Below are 21,240 nucleotides of genomic sequence, written 5' to 3' on the forward strand. Positions count from 1 at the left end.
ACTTCTTTGGGATAAACCCCCCTTCTCTCAATTTCCGCCTGAAGACATACCTTAATCTAACTGTCTGTAGCTCAGGCCCAGAAGCAAGGATATGCATATTCTTGGTATCATTTGAAGGAAACACTCTGAAGTTTGTGGAAATGTGAATTGAATGTAGGATAATATAACACAATAGATCTGGTAGAAGAAAATACAAGGAAATAAACATATGTTTTCTGTTTTTTATTGTTGTTGCATCATCTTTCAACTGAACAAGAACAGCCAAACATTCAGATATGATGCTGGGGATAATTTCGATACAGAACATGAGAGGGCAAAAGTATTTGAGAAAAGTTTCAGACAGATATCTTCAGGAATGAGTGCGCTACATGACATTGAGCATGTAGTCACCCAGGTGTCCCACACAAGTTGCCCAAATGTACCCAAGTGGCCAAATTGGTACAGTGATACATTTTGATGTAAATAACTATATACAAAATACTAAAATGCTATTCTAACACCCCCCCACCCCCCAAAAAAAATACAAATAATTAAAAAATAACGAAATTTTTTAAAAAAATTAAATAACAAGGGTAACTATTTACACACATTCAATGTATAATGTACAATATTGTGAAGACCCTCAGTCCTCTACACAATATTGTGCTGCTGATGACATGCCCCATAGCAGTCTCTTTCTGCTGTAAAGCAGAAGGTTACTGAACAAGTGGTGCAGGTGATGGGGCATTTCCTGTGACAAAGTGCACACCGACGCCTCCCTACTGTGCCCTTTTTGGCCTGAGGCACATTCAGGCCTGCAGAGATGAATTTGGGCAGGTGAACACCACTGGTTGAAGGAGTAGAAGGGACAGAGGTAGAGGGGACAGAAGGTGATGCAGTGGACTTGCTGTAGCAAGCAAGCTCCTGGATGAGCAGCTCTCTGAAGGCTAGCTGTGAGATGGGGGGGCTGTCCACAGCTCTTAGCCATTTTCTTCTGGAGGATGAAGGCATTCACCACAGCAATGTCGATGAAATGATAGAAAAATGTATTGTACCATTTCATTGTCTTGTGGAGAACATTGTAGTAACCTATCAGCGCATCTGACAGGTCCACACCTCCCACGCCCTTGTTGTAATCCTTTATAGCTGCAGGAATGGGGACATGTATGGTGGTCCATGCCCCAGTTGCATCCTTCACACGCCTGACGACGTGATCGCCACTGAAGGACTTGTGGATGGTGTTGCACATGACCACCTCTCTGGTATCCATCCACTTCACAAAGAGCAGGCCATCTTGGCGAATCCATCTCATGGTATCCCGCTCAGCCCGCTTAGGCATGTCATTCACCTTGGTTTTCGGAAAGCCCACTCTGTTGGTCCGAATGGTGCCACAAGCCCACACATCCAGCTTCCTCAAGTCTGTGAACAGGGTAGGGCTTGTGTAGAAGTTGTCCACAAAAAGTTTGAAGCCCTTCCCAGCAGTTGAAAATCTAATAACTCCATAACGGAATCATAACTGAGTCCCTTACCGGTCGCAAAACTGCTCTTCCCCTCATAAACAAAAAAATTGCACGTGTATGCACATGCAGAATCAGCCAAAGCAAACAGTTTGTAACCCCATTTAGTTGGTTTGTTACGCATGTATTGTTTTAGGCCAATTCTGGCCTTTGAGGCTACCATCCTCTCATCGATGGAAAGGTTCTGGGCGGGCTGAAAATAGGTCTTGCAGGCCTCAACCACACTGTGGTAGAGAGGCTCCACAAAATAAAACCTATCAAACCTTGGTGTGCCTCGCTTCTTCTCGATGTCCTCATCAACTTCTGGGTCACTGATATAAAGCGCCCGTGAGATTGTCAGAAACCTTTTGCATGACATGACAGTGGAGGGGAAAGGCAGTTGATAGAGGGGAGCAGTTTTCCAGTAGTCTTTCAGGGTTTTCAGCTTCACAAGACCCATGTAAATAACCATTGACAGGTAGCAAAACAGATCTGACATGGAAATGAGCTTCCATCCCTCTTTCTTGCCTGCCTGCTTCTTAGCACCATACTTATTAGTGTTCAACACCAGGGAATCAACAACTGATGAGGTGAAAAACAGCTGAAAAAGTTGAATTGGGCTGTACTTTGAGGTCATGTCCAGCTGAGGTCCTGGTGGCCTTTTCGGTCTAAATGTTGGAGGAAGTGGCTCGACATCCTCCTCCAGCACAGAGTGCCAATGACCCTCTTCCTCTCTGTTTGCAGGTTTATCTCTTCCCCACCTCCGCTTCTTTGTCACTGACTTCACTGACTTCACACCTGGCCGGACGGGGGTAGGTGTGGAGCCGGAGACAGCAGGGGTCCGGCTGGATGAACCAGCTTCAGTGGGGGATGGGCACCTTGGCAGTGGGGGCTCCCAGTCAGAATCGGTGGGACTGTGAAATAAAGACAGACACAGACACAGATTATATATAGAGGGAGCCAAATCACTATGGTGCGGTGTTGTTCCATTCTACCCCATTCCATGTTTAGATAAAATAAATGTTAAAATGTTTTAATATATACAGACACACAGACACACAGACACAGATTATATATAGAGGAGGGAACCCAATCACTATGGTGAGGTGTTGTTCCATTCTACCCCATTCCATGTTTAGATAAAATACATGTTAAAAATATCTAATATATACATACATACATACATACATACAGAAACACAGGCACAGATTATATATAGAGGAGGGTACCCAATCACATACATACACACACACACACACACACACACACACACACACACACACACACACACACACACAGAATGTAGAGCCATATGTACTTTACACATTTCATTACACATTTCATTACTTATTATATATGGCAAATAAAATAAAAACAACTCAAATGAATAATATTTGATATTATTAATTTCAAACAACGGCATGAGAAGTACCTACCGGTCCAACACTGCATCCTCTCCGTACAAAAACATCTCCTCGGTTTGCGAGTCAAAACTGTTGTCACTATCTGACTCATCTTGTAGTAATTCCGTCTCACTTTCTCTATCAATTTCGTCGATAATATCGTGTAGATCTGTATACCTAGACTTTGCCTTTGATTTCCCAGATTTAGTTGCCATAATTCTTCAGATAAAACTGCGGAAAATGCTCTCGAAACAATACTGCTATGTGTAACCAGCGTGGCTGCTTCAGGTAAAATTTTCAATGGCGAATGAGTGTCTTTACGCTCGAGTTTCAAGCAAGGGCTAGTCTTCCCGGATATAACCATCACACATTGCCGTTTACCTCAGCTCATTGGCTATCTACCAAGCTAGATTTTAAGACAATCAGTGGTCATTGGGCCGAAATACAGTCAATCAACGAAGCACTGGTCATATCATTGGTGTGCAATGAGGTCATTGTTTGGTGTGTTCAAATCAGTTCCTTTCGGTCAATACGTCCCGCGAAAAGAACCATGAAGTCGGGTTGTGTTACTAACAAACAGAGGATTGCAATGAAACCAACCATGACTAGATAAATGTAAGTTTAGTGTGAGTAATTACATCGAATGTTTCGTCGAAAGTTGAAGGAGACGGAATTCATGACACAAGCCGTTAACAAAATGTTTCATGTTAGGCTAAAAATGGATTTTATCTGGCCAACATCCGGTGAAATTGCAGAGCGACAAATTCAAATGACAGAAATCGTAATATTAAACATTCATGAAAATACAAGTGTCATACATCATTTAAAAGTTTATCGTCTTGTTAATCCAGCCACTTTGTCAGATTTCAAAAAGGCTTTACGGCGAAAGCACCCCATGCGATTATCTGAGGACAGCGCCCTGCACACAAAAGCATTACATACATTTTCCAACCAAGCAGATGTGTCACGAAAGTCAGAAATAGCGATAAAATAAATCACTTACCTTTTGAAGATCTTCATCTGGTTGCAATCACAAGGGTCCCACCTATATAACAAATGGTCCTTTTGTTCGATAAAGTCCTTCTTTATATCCCAAAAAAGTCAGTTTCATTGGCGTGCTAGACTCAGTAATCCACCGGTTTCCCTCGTTCAAAATGCATACAAATGAATCCCGTAGGTTACCAATAAACTTCTTCTAAACAAGTCAAACAACGTTCCTAATCAATCCTCAGGTACCCTATTATGTAAATAAACAATAACATTTAAGACAGAGAATACCAGAGACCATTACCGGAGATAAATAACGAAGTATGCGCACTCACCTGAACGCAGTACAAACACTACAGCCAAAATGGGAGCCGCTTAGAAAACTACAAATTCTAGCAAATTTTTCAAAAAACAAGCCTGAAACTCTTTCTAAAGACTGTTGACATCTAGTGAAAGCCCTAGGAACTGCAATCTGGGAGGACTTCCTTTTATATTCACATTCCCAGCCATTGTAATCAGAGGTGAGAAGAGAAAATTAGAAAAACAAATGTCTGGACAGATTTTCCTCGGGTTTTCACCTGCCATATTAGTTCGGTTATACTCACAGACATTATTTTAACAGTTTTGGAAACCTTAGAGTGTTTTCTATCCAATACTACCAATTACATGCATATCCTAGCTTCTGGGCCTGAGTAACAGGCAGTTTACATTGGGCACCTCATTCATCCAATCTTCCAAATACTGCCCAATAGCCTGAAGAAGTTAATGAATTCCACCCCGTAGCACTCATGTCGGTAGCCATGAAGTTCTTTGAAAGGCTGGTCATGGCTCACATCAACACCATCATGCCAGAAACCCTAGACCCACTCCAAATCGCATTCCGCCCCAACAGATCCACAGATGACGCAATCTCAATCACAGTCCACACTGCCCTTTCCCACCTGGACAAAAGGAACACCTATGTGAGATTACTGTTCATTGACTACAGCGTTCAACACCATAGTGTCCACAAAGCTCATCACTAAGCTAAGGACACTGGGACTAAACACCTCCCTCTGCAACTGGATCCTGGACTTCCTGACGGGCCGCCCCCAGGTGGTAAGGGTAGGCAACAAGAAGACTCTAGTTTCAGCTCCTGGCTGGCTCTGCACTGTATTTGGGGTTCCTGAGTGGCACAGCGGTCTAAGGCACTGCATCTCAGACCCTAGTTTGATTCCAGGCTGTATCACAACCAGCCATGATTGGTAGTCCCATAGGGTGGTGCACAATTGTCCCAATTGGATCCTCAACACTGGGGCCCTTCAGGGGTGCATGCTTAGTCCCCTCCTGTACTCCCTGTTCACTCACGACTGCATGGCCAAGCACAACTCCAACACCATCATTAAGTTTGCTGACGATACAACAGTGGTAGGCCTGATCACCGACAATGATGAGACAGCCTATAGGGAGGAGGTCAGAGACCTGGCAGTGTGGTGCCAGGACAACAAGCTCTCTCTCAATGTGAGCAAGACAAAGGAGCTGATCATGGACTATAGGAAAATAAGGGTGAACAGGCCCTTATTAACATTGATGGGACTGAAGTGGAGCGGGTTGAGATTTTCAAGTTCCTTGGCGTCCACATCACCAACAAACCATCATAGTCCAAACACACCAAGACAGTTGTGAAGAGGGCATGACAACACTTTTTCCCCCTCAAGAGACTTAAAACATTTGGCATAGGTCTCCAGATGCTCAAAAAATTCTACAGCTGGCAACTGCTCGGCATCTGATCGTAAGGCGCTACAGAGGGTAGTGTGTATGGCCCCATTTGTTTTTACATTGCTGCTACTCGCTGTTTATTATCTATGCATAGTCACTTTACAAATTACCTCGAACTACCTGTAACCCCACACATTGACTTGGTACTGGTACCCCCTGTATATAGCCTCGTTATTGTTATGTACATTTGTGTTACTTTTTGCTTGATTCCATTTTTTTATTTTAGTTTATTTAGTAAATATTTTATTAACTATTTCTTGAACTGCTTTGTTGTAAGTAAGCATTTCACGGTAGGGTCTACACCTGTTGTATTCGGCGCATGTGACAAATACATTTGATTTAATATCGAAAAGATCAAGCAAAGCCAGAGAAAAAAATACCATCAGCAGCCCATTATTCATTAATACTTAAGACCTTTCATTTCACTCAATTCAACTCTCAATCCATTTCACTTCAAATGGTAAAACTTGAAATTATTTTAACCTGGTATTTATAGTATTTCACAAAAACAACTAAGGCATTTTACCTGTCAGGTCAACCACTGTTTCCTGGGGGGAATAAAATAAACATTTGAATTGTGAAATGTGACTTTACAAACTACCAACCATTCTTGAACTTGAAATGTTATAAAACAGCTTTAAAAAGTTGAACCAACTCTTGTGTCCTATAATCAGTACTAAGCTACTGCCAAATAGATGTCCGATTATTGAATTTAAATTTAGAAGCAATAGGGCCAAAATGTTTATTTCTTTAGAGTCTAGGACAATGGGTGGGGGGTGTAAACTGATATATGGAATTGTTTTAAGGTGGTCATACTATGGATCATTTAGCTATTTGATTTAGAATTTTAGGGCCCCTTTAGGTATTCCCCAAAATAAATTAAAAAAATTATTAAATACTGATTTTGGCTGCTAAAGCCCATAGAAATGCATTGAATAACACATTCATAAATGGCAAAACTTCTGCGAGCAGGCCTTTCTAATCAACCTTGCCCGGGTATCCTGGAAGGATATTGACCTCATCCCGTCAGTCGTGGATGCCTGGTCGTTCTTTAAAAGTAATTTCCTCACCACCTCACTTAAATAAGCATGCCCATTTAAAAAAAATGTAGAACTAAGAACAGATATAGCCCTTGGTTCACTCTAGACCCGACTGCCCTCGACCAGCACAAAAACATCCTGTGGCGGACTGCAATAGCATCGAATAGTCCCCCCGATATGCAACTGTTCAGGGAAGTCAGGAACCAATACACGCAGTCAGTCAGGAAAGCAAAGGCTAGCTTTTTCAAACAGAAATGTGTATCCTGTAGCTCTAACTCCAAAAGGTTTTGGGACACTGTAAAGTCCATGGAGAACAACAGCACCTCCTCCCAGCTGCCCACTGCACTGAGGCTAGGTAACACTGTCACCACCGATAAATCCACAATAATCGAGAATTTCAATAAGCATTTCTCTACAGCTGGCAATGCTTTCCTCCTGGCTACCCCAACCCCGGCCAACAGCTCCGCAACCCCCGCAGCTACTTGCCCAAGCCTCCCTAGCTTCTTCTTCACCCAAATCCAGATAGCAGATGGTCTGAAAGAACTGCAAAACCTGGACCCGTACAAATCAGCTGGGCTAAACAATTTGGACCCTCTCTTTCTAAAATTATCCACCGCCATTGTTGCAACCCCTATTACCAGTCTGTTCAACCTCTCTTTCGTTTCGTCCGAGATCCCTAAGGATTGGAAAGCTGCCGCGGTCATCCCCCTCTTCAAAGGGGGTGACACTCTAGACCCAAACTGTTATAGATCTATATCCATCCTGCTCTGTCTCTCTAAAGTCTTCGAAAGCCAAGTTAATAAACAGATCACCGACCATTTCGAATCCCACCGTACCTTCTCCGCTGTGCAATCCGGTTTCCGAGCTGGTCACGGGTGCACCTCAGCCACGCTCAAGGTACTAAACGATATCATAACTGCCATCGATAAAAGATTGTACTGTGCAGCCGTCTTCATCGACCTGGCCAAGGCTTTCTTATCTATCTTTCTTATTCTTTATTCTTATCGGCAGACTCAACAGCCTTGGTTTCTCAAATGACTGCCTCGCCTGGTTCACCAATTACGTCTCTGACAGAGTTCAGTGTGTCAAATCAGAGGGCCTGTTGTCCGGACCTATGGCAGTCTCTATGGGGGTACCACAGGGTTCAATTCTCGGGCCGACTCTTTTCTCTGTATAAATCAACGATGTCGCTCCTGCTGCAGGCGACTCCCTGATCCACCTGTACGCAGACGACACCATTCTGTATACATCTGGCCCTTCTTTGGACACTGTGTTAACAAACCTCCAAATGAGCTTCAATGCCATACAACACTCCTTCCGTGGCCTCCAACTGCTCTTAAACGCTAGTAAAACTAAATGCATGCTTTTCAACCGTTCGCTGTCCGCACCCGCCCACCCGACTAGCATCACTACTCTGGACGGTTCTGACCTAGAATATGTGGACAACTACAAATACCTAGGTGTCTGGCTAGACTGTAAACTCTCCTTCCAGACTCATATTAAACATATCCAATCCTAAATTAAATCTAGAATCGGCTTCCTATTTCGCAGCAAAGCCTAGTTCACTCACGCCGCCTAGTAAAACTGACTATCCTACCGATCCTCGACTTCGGCGATGTAATTTACAAAATAGCCTCCAACACTCTGCTCAGCAAACTGGATGCAGTCTATCACAGTGCCATCTGTTTTGTCACCAAAGCCCCATATACCACCCACCACTGCGACCTGTATGCTCTAATCGGCTGGCCCTCACTACATATAATCGTCGCCAGACCCACTGGCTCCAGGTCATATATAAGTCTTTGCTAGGTAAAGCTCCGCCTTATCTCAACTCACTGGTCACGATAACAACACCCACCCGTAGCAAGCACTCCAGCAGGTATATCTCACTGGTCATCCCCAAAGCCAACACCTTCTTTGGCCGCCTTTCCTTCCAGTTCTCCGCTGCCAATGACTGGAATGTATTGAAAAAATAACTGAAGCTGGAGACTTATATTTCCCTCACTAACTTTAAACATCAGCTATCCAAGCAGCTAACCGATCGCTGCAGCTGTACATCACTCCAGTGTTCATTTGCTAAATTGTAATTACTTGCTACTATGGGCTATTTATTGCCTTACCTCCTCACGCCATTGGCACACACTGTATATAGACTTTCTTTTTTTCTATTGTGTTATTGACTGTATGCTTGTTTATTCCATGTGTAACTCTGTGTTGTTGTTTATGTCGCACTGCTTTGCTTTATCTTGGCCAGGTCGCAGTTGTAAATGAGAACTTGTTCTCAACTAGCCTACCTGGTTAAATAAAGGTGCCATTTAAAAAATAAAATATTTCATATCTCTAAAACACACCTGTGTGTGGAGACAAAAATGTCCCATCTGGCAAGAGTAGCCGATACTGACATTCAGAATGGTTCCCACCCACAGCCTCCCTGCCTGACACGCAGCCTGCAGAATAGAATGGAATGGTTATGTCTCTCTGTCTGTCACTGACCTTAACGTCATAACAATAGGAAAATCCACCCCAGAGCCAGAAGTTCACATCACCTAAGTTCATGAAGTCACTGCAGTGTCTAGCTTGTTGGACTACTTTATGGAGCAGAAAAATGCTTGGCACTGCTTTTAGGGGGAATATTTTTAATTCATGGCACAAAAAAAGTACTTTTGTCATTGACACAAAGTTCAACAAAGGCCCCAATAGATGTTGCAAATTAGTACAAAACTTACATGAAAGTGAAGACATCAATTATTTATCTCTATTCCATTAAATATTCAAGTGTGGTGAGACACACTTAGACACCTTGCCTTAAACATAATGATTTAGAACACAGTACACTCCACACACACACCAGCAATCCACTGTATAGGCAAATAATATCCATAACAGTGTTCTTAAGTGTATCCAGTCTAGGCCATCAGGCATCTCTGCCCACTGTGCAGACTAAGAGAGCAGTACACTGATTCACAACGTGTTAACAGGAATACCTTACCCATAGAAGAACAATACACAACAGATACATGAAAGAGACTAATGAAAAGAGACTAATGAAAAGAGAGACAAATGAGAGTCAAATGAAAAGAGAAATGAAAGCGAGACAAATGAAAGTCTTTCAAAAGCACCAAGTCTTACATTCATATCCTCTTCATGTAACCCACTTCTACAGTTTGATTCATTGCAGAGCTGGTGCTCAAGCATACTGTCTCAAACAATCAATATCTTTCAAGAGGACATGTAAGCACCAGAAAGTCAGAATCCAAGTTCCTCATAGAAAGCAAAATTATGTTGCTAATTTTTCTCAAGTCAAAGTACAAGCAATTATCCCACCTTGTATTTTGTGTTTCCGTCACACCTGTTGTGACTTTCTTTTATGCAACAGGACAGTACATTATCGCATAAAAACTGTTTGATGGAAACATGGCTAATGATGCCAATATGTCTCTGGACAACGTACCCAACGACAGTCACCAAAAGATCCTCTCAGAAGTCTGCTGGTCGTATCATCATGGTGGTAGCACGGAGAGAGTAACTAGACCCTTTGAAGTAGTGCCACCTGATCCCATTCAGTTTACCCATGTTCTGACCATGACTGTAGTACATCCCGTTCAGGTTCGATGGTCCACAGGCATCGAACCACCAACCTGAAGGCATAGAGAGAAAGGCAGAGAGAAACAAAGAAAATAGATTTTAGGCTTGATGTTACACTATCAGAGAACTATCAAAGTCATCACTGTGTGACCTCCCTGTAACCTCTGATTATCTCTGGATAGCTTTGTTGCAACGCCAAGTAGTCAACAATTGAACTTGACCAGTACAGAGAAAAAAATGTATGAAATGTATGCACTCACTACTGTAAGTCGCTCTGGATAAGAGCGTCTGCTAAATGACTAAAATGTAAATGTAAAAATGTCAACACTAGAGCAGACTCCAGCACTCCTCTCTTTGGATAGCTTTGCCCCATTCTGACCTCTGACCTTTCATTACAGGTGAGAGCGGAGTATGAGGGCAACTAACAAAACATAAATAGTCTACAACAATCTCTGTGAGCCCAACACGTTTAGACCAGCTACTTGGGGGGGGGGGAAATGCTGGTCTAGACATTGATAAGAGGATAAAGACGTATGTTTGTTGTGTATTTTCTGATGTACATTCTGGATCTAAATCCTGATGAGATTGTAGATTCTCATTCTTAATAGGAATTTCACTGTCATTTTGATTTATTCTGCTGGCCAGTTCCCTGGACTTCTAAACCAGCCATGGCATGTGTCCATCATTCTGTAAAATGCTGAGGGCTGCCACCTGGCTTCACCAGCTGAGATACCATTCTCTGCTTTGATATGTCAGTAACAATGCTGAATACATACTAACTGGCTCTGGCCTGCTCTGTAGTTCTTCTAGACCGGAGATAAAGTGGGTGAGGGTGACAGGGAGGTCAATGGGTTGAAAATGTTTTACCAAAATGACAAATGCTTCACCTAGCATAGTCTGGGTGGGTGGTTGTTGTTGTCTTATAGCTTCTACTTATCCAATCATTTCAGTTCTACAGGAGTACATACAGAGTGCATGTGTTTAGGGGTTAATGTGGACTTTAACCTCAGACATACCCCCGGTAAGCATGAGAGCACATTTGCAGATGCAGTTGTCGTTGTCCATATCCTCGGTACTGAAGTCTGCTCCGTTGATGACCAGGCTGCTCTGTCTGCCTGCCGTTCCACTGTGACTCTTCAGGAACAGCCTGACACAGTCGCCAGGGAAACACAGAGGGAAATAAAGCAGAAGCACAATGCTAGTGTCCTTTAGCTGCTGCAGAATGCTTTGTTCTTGTTCTCACCGTGTGCACGCTGGAGGACAGAGATTCACCACCACGCTGTTCTTCTAATCAAAATAATATGTACCGCCCCTTGCAACCTGGTCTCAGAGCATTTCATATTATTCTGTACATAAATCCAAGACACTCCATTTAATATTATATGTTTCGTTTCAAATGGTTACATGAGACAGATTGTTACTTAAGGCAAAAATGTACCTCCCCTTGTTCTCACTGTGTGAACGTTTGAGGACATAAATTCACCGCCACACTGTTCTTCTAATCTACTACAAAGAATATGTACCCTTCCAAATAAGTGTCTTTGAAATTCTCGTACGCTATATTAAAACCAATCACACCTGTTGCTTTTATAAAGAAAATCCTGGTTTATGAGGACATTGTCGGTTTCCTCGTTTGTCTCAAGCTGTATGTGTACTTCCTTGTGAACCCTTTGCACTCCCTCCTGCATTGTTTGTCCCTATCTACTGTACTGCATGTCAAGCAGCAGCAGCTCCAACTGTGGTTTATGAGTCAGACATCTTTGAGGTCTTGCCAGAACCAGGTGATGGATAATTCACGGAAGAGAGAGACCCTATTTTTAGTCAGTGGTCTTGTATACTATGTTTATGTTGAATACTGTGTCTATGTTGAATACTGTGTCTATGTTAGACCATTATATATACAGTACAACAGTCACTTTGAGAGGGTTGATTAGTTCAACATATCAGGCCTCACAGCACGAAACCACATTTTCTATGATCTTAACGTATTTAACAAACATTGTTCAATTAATTAATCTATTACACGACTATGAATGACACAGATCATGAAATAAATTACTACATATCACAATTGAACTTGACCTGAACACTGGTGTTCATCAATTATAACGTCTCTATTTATCTGTGGTCCTCTGTGTGGTCATATATCTGACCCATCAAAGTCTCAGGCTGATCATTAATGTGGCTTGGCTGCTATGGTGACCAGGTGTTTGGCTCCTGTACAGTGACTCTGTGTCACATTAAGTACTGTAGTTATGGAAGGCAGCCTGGCTCTCTGAAACCCAGTGTGTCTGAAGAGCTGCAAAGTTGCTTAGGAGCCATGAACAGGGCGACCATGTCTATCGACAACATCTTGCTATCAGATGTGTGTGTATTCTTATGTATTGTTGGATACTACTGCACTGTTGGAGCTAGCAACACCAGCATTTAGCTAGGTATTACTGCACTGTTGGAGCTAGGAACACAAGAATTTAGCTAGGTATTACTGCACTGTTGGAGCTAGGAACACCAGCATTTAGCTAGGTATTACTGCACTGTTGGAGCTAAGATCACCAGCATTTAGCTAGGTATTACTGCACTGTTGGAGCTAGGAACACAAGCATTTAGCTAGGTATTACTGCACTGTTGGAGCTAGGAACACCAGCATTTAGCTAGGTATTACTGCACTGTTGGAGCTAGGAACACCAGCATTTAGCTAGGTATTACTGCACTGTTGGAGCTAGGAACACCAGCATTTAGCTAGGTATTACTGCACTGTTGGAGCTAGGAACACAAGCATTTAGCTAGGTATTACTGCACTGTTGGAGCTAGGAACACCAGCATTTAGCTAGGTATTACTGCACTGTTGGAGCTAGGAACACCAGCATTTAGCTAGGTATTACTGCACTGTTGGAGCTAGGAACACCAGCATTTAGCTAGGTATTACTGTACTGTTGGAGCTAGGAACACAAGCATTTAGCTAGGTATTACTGCACTGTTGGAGCTAGGAACACCAGCATTTAGCTAGGTATTACTGCACTGTTGGAGCTAGGAACACAAGCATTTAGCTAGGTATTACTGCACTGTTGGAGCTAGGAACACAAGCATTTAGCTAGGTATTACTGCACTGTTGGAGGTAGGAACACAAGCATTTAGCTAGGTATTACTGCACTGTTGGAGCTAGGAACACAAGCCTTGTGTACAAAACCAGTAACATTTTATTGGATTTGAGCTGTAGGCCTATTTAATGCCACACTCCATAGAATAGCTTTCCTTTTAAAGGCTGTGATCTTCCTCTATAAGCCATGTTTAAAATAATGGTATTTATTTACATACATTCCCAATAACGGATAACACAGTATATACTGACTGCTATGTACTGTAAATTACTTTTCAATTTCCACTGATGGACTCTGTTTACTCTCCCTCTCAATACTACTCAAGAGTTACTCTAATAGGTCTTTGTACATCCTTCCTTCCATCCTTCTTTGTTTAACTGGTTAGTAAAAATGTGAGCCAGGTAAAAAACAAATGGTACAAGTGTGTTTGTTTGTGTGATCACACGTCCGTGTGTGGGTGAACTAAATCAGATTGAGACAAAGCTTGCTGGTTATCATTCTAGGAAATATATAATTCCCTTTTACGATCTTACATTTTATTTAGTTAGTAATGGCATTGTGAAATGAGGCAGAGCCTCTCTTTCCCTAAGAAGCTGTGTGACAGTAGTTTGTTTTGGACCATCTCCATGACAAGTATTGCAGAATGGCCATGAAATAAGAATCTAGAGACCAAAATTGATTCCATTCCAGAACTCAAAAAGATTGTCCAGTATGTTTTTGAAGAGACAATAAATGAAAAAGTAAGAATTATGATCTGCTGAAGTCCTAGAAGCCTCAATCAGAAGGTTATGGACAAAGAAGTCAAGCAAACTGAAAAATGTATACATTCATTGATTACAAATCATGATTAGAGCCACCAGTGCCTCTCCATCGTTACTGTGATGGAAATACAACACCAAGCACATCATTGTCAGTGATAGAACAAAGTCCAATATCTCATTCCCACTTCATTAAAAATATACTGCAGGTCCTCAAGCAAGTATAGGCAACCACAGTTGAGTAGTTGAGTGACTATTTAAGTAGGAATGTGGGCGTATTTAGTGGAGAATGTCCTATGATCCTAAAAACTGTACTGTAGGTACGATACAATGCGCAGAGATACGACAAAACTTAATTTCCTCCGCTTAGGGTACATACAGATGTAGGATCTTAATTTGAGCCAGTTTGCTAGAGCAGGAAAATAATCCTGCAGCAACAGGAAATCAGAATTATTATGTGGATTTTAATTAATGCACATTTATGTCGGGGTTGAAACATTTTTCTTTAGGGCAAATCAAGTCTGGGTTTTCAAAGTGGAAATGACAAACTTTAGAAGCTTTTTTAAAACTCAAATACACCACAAGTTAGCATTTCCTTCTGTGCAGGAAAATTCTCAGCAACAAAAGAGTGATCAAATTAAGATCCTACATCTGTAGCTGATATCAGCACTCCTACTGTGAGACTCTAAGAATACGGCCCAGAACACATTGCTGGTATCCTACCTGTAATTCTGCTTCTCGCTGCCGATGTAGAAACGGCCATAGTGGGAGAAGGCCTGCTGTCCGTCCCAGTCGGTCACTTCCACCCTCAGGTTGTAGGGCCTCTGACTGGTCAGCAGGAACACAAACTCATTCCCCAGCCAGTGTTCTCCAAACAGACTCCCAAAGCCCTGCAACAACACAACAGCACAGGAACACTTGTAAGCCTTGTCTTCTGTTTTTGTAGTGTAAGGCAGCTTGATGTACAAGTACACCCCTTGGACAGGACACCAGTCTGTCGCAGGGCCTTGTCCCAGCAACACATGGTGCTATAGAAAAATAATGAATGTCATATCTTTTTTTAAAGGAATTCTGTTCTGTGTTTTACTCTTTTTTTAAGAATTCTGTTCTGTGTTTTACTCTTTTTTTTAAGAATTCTGTCCTGTGTTTTACTCTTTTTTTTAAAGAATTTTGTTCTGTGTTTTACTCTTTTTTTAAAGAATTCTGTTCTGTGTTTTACTCTTTTTTTTAAAGAATTATATTCTGTGTTTTACTCTTTTTGTAAAGAATTATGTTCTGTGTTTTACTCTTTTTTTAAATAACTACGTTCTGTTTTACAATTTTTTGACAGTGGTGAATTGAGGGAGACAGACAGATGAGTAGATAACGATATATTTATTTAACTAGGTAAGTCAGTTAAGAACAAACTCTTATTTTCAATGATGGCCTAGGAGTGGGTTAACTGCCTTGTTCAGGGGCAGAATGACAGATTTTTACCTTGTCAGCTCGGGGATTTGATCCACCAACCTTTCGGTTTCTGGCCCCCCATTCTAACCACTAGGCTACCTGCTGCCCCTATAGAGAGAGAGATATAGATAGAGAGATATAGCTAGCGAGACATAGATAGAGGTAGATAGATGGAGAGAGAGCGATATATAGATAGAGAAATAGAGATAAGAGAGATAGATATAGCCTCCAGTATTTATGCTGCAATAGTTTGTGTCGGGGGGCTAGGATCAGTCTGTTATATCTGGAGTATTTCTCCTGTCTTATCCGGTGTCCTGTGTAAGAATGCTCCCCCTAACTCTCTTTCTCTCTTTTCTCTCTTCTCTCGGAGGACCTGAGCCCTAGGACCATGCCTCAGGACTACCTGGCCTGATGACTCCTTGCTGTCCCCAGTCCACCTGCTGCTGCTCCAGTTTCAACTGTTCTGCCTGCAGCTACTGAACCCTGACTTGTTCACTGGACGTGCTACCTTGTCCTGGACCTGCTGTCTCTAACTCTGAATGATCGGCTATGGAAAGCCAACTGACATTTACTCCTGAGGTGCTGACCTGTTGCACCCTCTACAACCACTGTGATTATTATTATTTGACCCTGCTGGTCATCTATGAACTTTTGAACATCTTGGCCATGTACTGTTATAATCTCCACCCGGCACAGCCAGAAGTGGACTGGCCCCCCTTCATAGCCTGGTTCCTCTCTAGGTTTCTTCCTAGGTTGCTGAGTTTCTAGGGAGTTTTTCCTAGCCACCGTGCTTCTACATCTGCATTGCTTGCTGTTTGGGGTTTTAGGCTGGGTTTCTGTATAGCACTTTGTGACATCGGCTGATGTAGAAAGGGCTTTATAAATACATTTGATTGATTGATAAAGAGATAGAGATTTAGATATAGACAGAGAGAGATATAGAGCGATAGGTTGGATTCTGCAGCACCAGTACTAGACCAGACCGTGGAATTAATCTTTCTTTACCAGAGACATTTTACAATATATCAACATTTGAATGGTGATCTAAGAACACCATGTTTAGACTCAACTTAAACAGTTTCCTCTCTCCTGTCATTTTCTCTCAGAAGTGTTCAATCAGAGGCCATCAGTGTCATTATGAAACACTCCCAAAAGAGGGGTCACCGAGCCAACACATACCCGTTGTATGCCAGCGTCTTTGCCAGGCTATACTCCACACTTCCTTAGCCCCTGACAGGAGGACAGTCCCCTCTCGCTCAGCCCAGAGGCCAAGGCCTTTTTAGCCACGGGGCTCTGTCAAGGCCTAATGGGGCTGGCAGTGGCAACACAGTGGATTCGTCCTAAATGGCCCATATTCATTTTAAAGTACAATACTTTTGACCAGGTCCCATAGGGCACCCTATTTCCCCATAGGGCTCTGGTCAAAAGTAGTGCACTATATAGGGAATACGGTGCCACTTGGGATGCACAAAGTCTGTTTTGTGCTATGCGTTTGTACTTGCTCCTTTTTCTGTTGTAGTTTGACATATACATTCATATGGTGGAATGTTTTGCAATGTAGAGATTCATATTTTCCCAAAAATCTACCAAGTTTCAATACCGGGAATAATTCCTATTTATCTCGAGAGTCCTGGGAAATACTGCAAAAATCAGACGTGCCCTTTTAAAACCAAGATGGTCACTATGCTAAGGTTCTCCCCAAATAAGAGGGGTGCTGTGCCACCTTGTCGGCTTGGCTGCGCCACTATGGAAAGATTTCAGAGCAAATTAAATGTACATTTAGTCATGATAGTTATTCTATCTTTGATCGCCAGCGCATTTCAGAAGTAGCCCCACAGAGCGCACTCTGAGTATAGTGTTGTTTCTTTGTAACGGCAGTCAAACAAAAGTCAAATGACCAAAGTTGCTAAACTTGCTAGATAACCTCCTTCAACGATGACAGAATATCTCCCATATTTGGCTAAATCAAGTTGATGATTATACAGAAAGCAGATTAGCTCATGAATAACAGGGAGAGGAAGTGGAAATAGTTTAAATATCAAGGCATCTTAACGAGGACTGTTTACACTGCTATATATTCCTCTGTCCCGTCCCGTCCCCCCCCGTCCCCATGTCTTTGTGTGGAATTGTTTTGTGTTACGTGTTTTATGTGACGCGCCAGGCTGGTTTTCCATGATCCGTGTTTATTTCACGAAGTATATTTCTTTGGTAAACTATAGCTTTTGTGACTGTTTTCGCGCTTTGCACTTTTGCCATTTTTGCTGGAGGTTTTGACGCAGTTGCGTCCGTCTGTTGTTTGCTCCTGCCTAAATAAAGTGTAAAGTGTGCGCCTGTTCACAACTCTCTGCTCTCCTGCACCTGACTTCGCTACCAGTATGCACACCCGTGACACACACGCTCTTTAATAGGCTATACTGTAGGGTTTCCTGTAGGGTTTATTAACTGTATTCGGGTCGTGTGTGCAGTCCAGCGTGACCGGCAGTGTCAATTATGCGTGCGCTTTGAATTTATGGCGACTTTGTGTCAAATATGCTAGACTAAAGGCTTCCATGTGACAACCTGTTTGGATAATGTCCAATAAATGTTTATGTTAATCTTTTGCTGAGGGATTTCATTAGTGCAGACATTGGGGAATTTTATTGTAATTTCCCGGGTCTTGTCATGTATTTTTGGGGGTAAACGTGAAAAGTGTTACCTGTACAGTCCCGGGATCCTGATTACCCATGTTAATCCCTGGTGCTATGTATTCACCAACATCAGAAGAATGCTGTGAGGATATCCCACCCTGTCCTCCTCACCATCTTGTACTCCTTCCATGTCCTCCGGAAGTCCATGGTTCCGTCTTTTCTCCTCTGAATGACGGACCATCCTCCCCCTGCTGCCTCCATGTTACAGTAAACCTACAGAGAGGGAGAGAGACAGAAAGACAGTGACATGAGTAGCTTACACACTACTCTCACACATGCAGTGCATATCATGACAATAAAGACTGTTTCCTGTAAAAGGAGTGACTCCTGTAGATGAGGCTCCCTGGTCCTTAGTTTTGTGTACCATGGTCAGGCCACAATGACGGAATGTGTCCTAAGCCCAGGGACGTAGCTCAGTGTAACCATGGACACTGACAGCAGCACAGCTGATAATGGACAGCAACACACTGTTGCCAGTCAGCCATCTGCGGCTTGGCAGGACACTACTGAGGAGGAGGACATCTGCTGTGTAGCTGTGCTGAAGAGGCCAGCCAAGAGTATTTCCAGCTCCAGCATATCACCCAGCCAGCCAGCCAGCCAATACCTGACATGTTCCTGGGATATTGTTGTTGAATCTTTTGGCAAGCTGCTTTAGAGTACCGTATATTAATTGCTGCCACTTCACTTGCAAGTTAACTAAAGTAGGTTACAGTCAAAAAAAGTGCAGCCTTTTATTTTTTCATGTCTGTTTTTGCTGTTTCCATGCAGAGGTAAAGCCAGGCCTGCGTATATCATCTAATATATGCCTCTATATTACACATTCTGCTAATAGAATTTACATCTCTTTTCCCCCTCTAATATTTATTGAAGATAATATCAAGTTTTCCGTACCTTTTTGGTCTCCTGTGTGTTGATGTGAATAGTATATACTCCACTGTTGTTGAAGCCAGCTTGAAAGATTTCAGAGCAGTCCCGATACTTTCTCTCCTCATGAGATGAATCGCTCTGCTTAAAGGCAAGGTTGCTGTTTGGGACCACTGTTTAAATAGATAATTAAATAAGAGCAAACACATTATCAGCTAGGCTCCAATTTGAATGCATCCAAAATCCTTTGTAATCAACAGCCCAGAATGGGTCAATTCCTATTAGAACAGGTTCTTATGTAATCAACAGCCCAGACTGGGTTAGTTCCTATTAGAACAGGTTCTTATGTAATCAACAGCCCAGACTGGGTCAGGTCCTATTAGAATAGGTTCTTATGTAATTAACAGCCCAGACTGGGTCAGCTCCTATTAGAACAGGTTCTTATGTTCTGGAATGCATCTTCTTATGAACTTAGAACATGTGGACATTGAAATTAAGGCTGGTCCGGACCAAGTTTCAACCTATTCTCAACGCCCATGGACATCAGCCGGTGCTCACTGGGTTAGTCCAGCCTTCTTAGTCCAGTTATAGGCTTTATCTGTGCCCAGAGAATATCTTGTCTAAACCTGTGAACATTTGGCACAATATATCCTCCAGTACCTCTGTTGTATTTAACCCTACCTAGAGTTTTTAAATTCAACTCCTTCTTCCTGCAAATAATTACTATCTATGCTATGATATTCATACCCCAGAGTATTTTATTTATACTTTCTGTAACAGGAAACATTGGCCCCAGTATCCATCCAGTACCTCCAGACCCTCTGTCCATAGAGCAGAGCTTCAGCAGACTGTTGACGGTGTCAGTGAGCTGCTGTTGTTGGCTAAGCAGGATACTGTTGTTGCCAGTGGCCTGGTCCAGATGGGTCTGTAGCTCTGTGATCACACTGTTCTGTCTGGCTACCATCTGCTGCAGGCTGGACCTCTCCTCCTGTAAGGTGACCAGCTCCTCATGGTGCCCAGACTCCAGCTCCTGCATCTTCTGCTCCAAGAGCCTGATCAATACAAGTGATTTGAAAATCAGTTGATCAGTCAGTCAGCCAATAAATCAAGACAGAATTGTTCATGGGAAGAAAATCATTCATGTTGATTTGACCTGTTCTTGTCGTGTAGCTTGCTGATCTCTGTAGAATGGTGGAGGAGCTTGGTCTCCAGTTTGTTGGTGGACAGAGAGTTCTCCAGGAGCTGAATCTCCAGCCTGGAGGTCTGATTCAACACCTGTCCATCAGGAAGCTGTTACTATCATTCATATTCACCCAGTCAAGTGTATAGACATCTATATAGGCTAAAAGTGGCACCATGTATTTTAATGTACTTCATAGGCCTATTCATCCAATCAAATGAGGATAATTGCTGAGTAGGCTACATGATTAAATAGTAAGTGTTACTGATATCATAACATGCACTTGAATGTTCTTTGGAGAGGGATATTTGTATATGATTCATACTGCACCTGGATCTCTACGTCTGTCAGTTTCCGTGTGTGCTGGGCAGTCTGGGTCAGGAGGTTGGTGCCTAGATCCAAGATGGCAGCTGTGTGGTTGTGGACAGCACTCTGCTGTAGCTGAGCCATCTCCACATTCAGACTGTCCTTCACATATCTCTCAATCTGACACATAAACACAGAGGTATGAAGGGATGTTTAGGGATTTACCTCTCTCGCCAGACTCAGGGTGTTCTGCACACTCACATTTAATTTCTAGGAATGTTCTCCAACTGGCTTAACATTGAACATGTTCTCACATAGTTCAGAGAACGTTAAGAAACAACTTCCTTCTGTGGGAATTTCAGTACTTCAGCATAACGTTTCCTACAGGTTTCCTCTTGGTTCTATTTAAAGTAATGTTCTCAAATTGTTCCAAGAACGTTAAGAAAACTTTCCATAAAAAACACAAGAAAACTTTTGTAATGTTCAGAGAATGTTATAAAAATGTTATTTAAAAACATACATCCCGTTCTCAGAACGTTAAGAAAACGTTCCAAAAAATCGTTCCATTCTCAGCATCACCAAAACTCTATCCTCTGTCTTGTTAAGTGTTTGATCTTAATGAGTGTTTGTTTCCTTTTAAAATGGGGTCTGTT

At 42.4% G+C, this 21,240-nt stretch overlaps 1 protein-coding gene across 1 annotated transcript; it reads right to left on the minus strand.

Annotated features, from left to right (window-relative positions):
* Positions 1 to 576: 576 nt before the first annotated feature.
* LOC123743054 (angiopoietin-1-like) lies at positions 577 to 20,820 on the minus strand. The gene is made up of 9 exons (XM_082975738.1): positions 20,612 to 20,820; positions 20,255 to 20,376; positions 19,912 to 20,153; positions 19,129 to 19,274; positions 18,349 to 18,450; positions 14,828 to 14,994; positions 11,265 to 11,395; positions 10,115 to 10,301; positions 577 to 2,389 (listed from the first exon to the last, which is right to left on the minus strand). Exons 1-8 carry the CDS (start codon positions 20,774 to 20,776, stop codon positions 10,141 to 10,143), a joined length of 1,236 nt encoding a protein of 411 aa, XP_082831864.1. The 5' UTR covers positions 20,777 to 20,820; the 3' UTR covers positions 577 to 2,389; positions 10,115 to 10,140.
* Positions 20,821 to 21,240: the final 420 nt, after the last annotated feature.

This window comes from Salmo salar, chromosome 05 (genome assembly GCF_965601325.2).
Source record: "Salmo salar chromosome 05, fSalSal1, whole genome shotgun sequence".
Classification (NCBI taxonomy): Eukaryota; Metazoa; Chordata; class Actinopteri; order Salmoniformes; family Salmonidae; genus Salmo; species Salmo salar.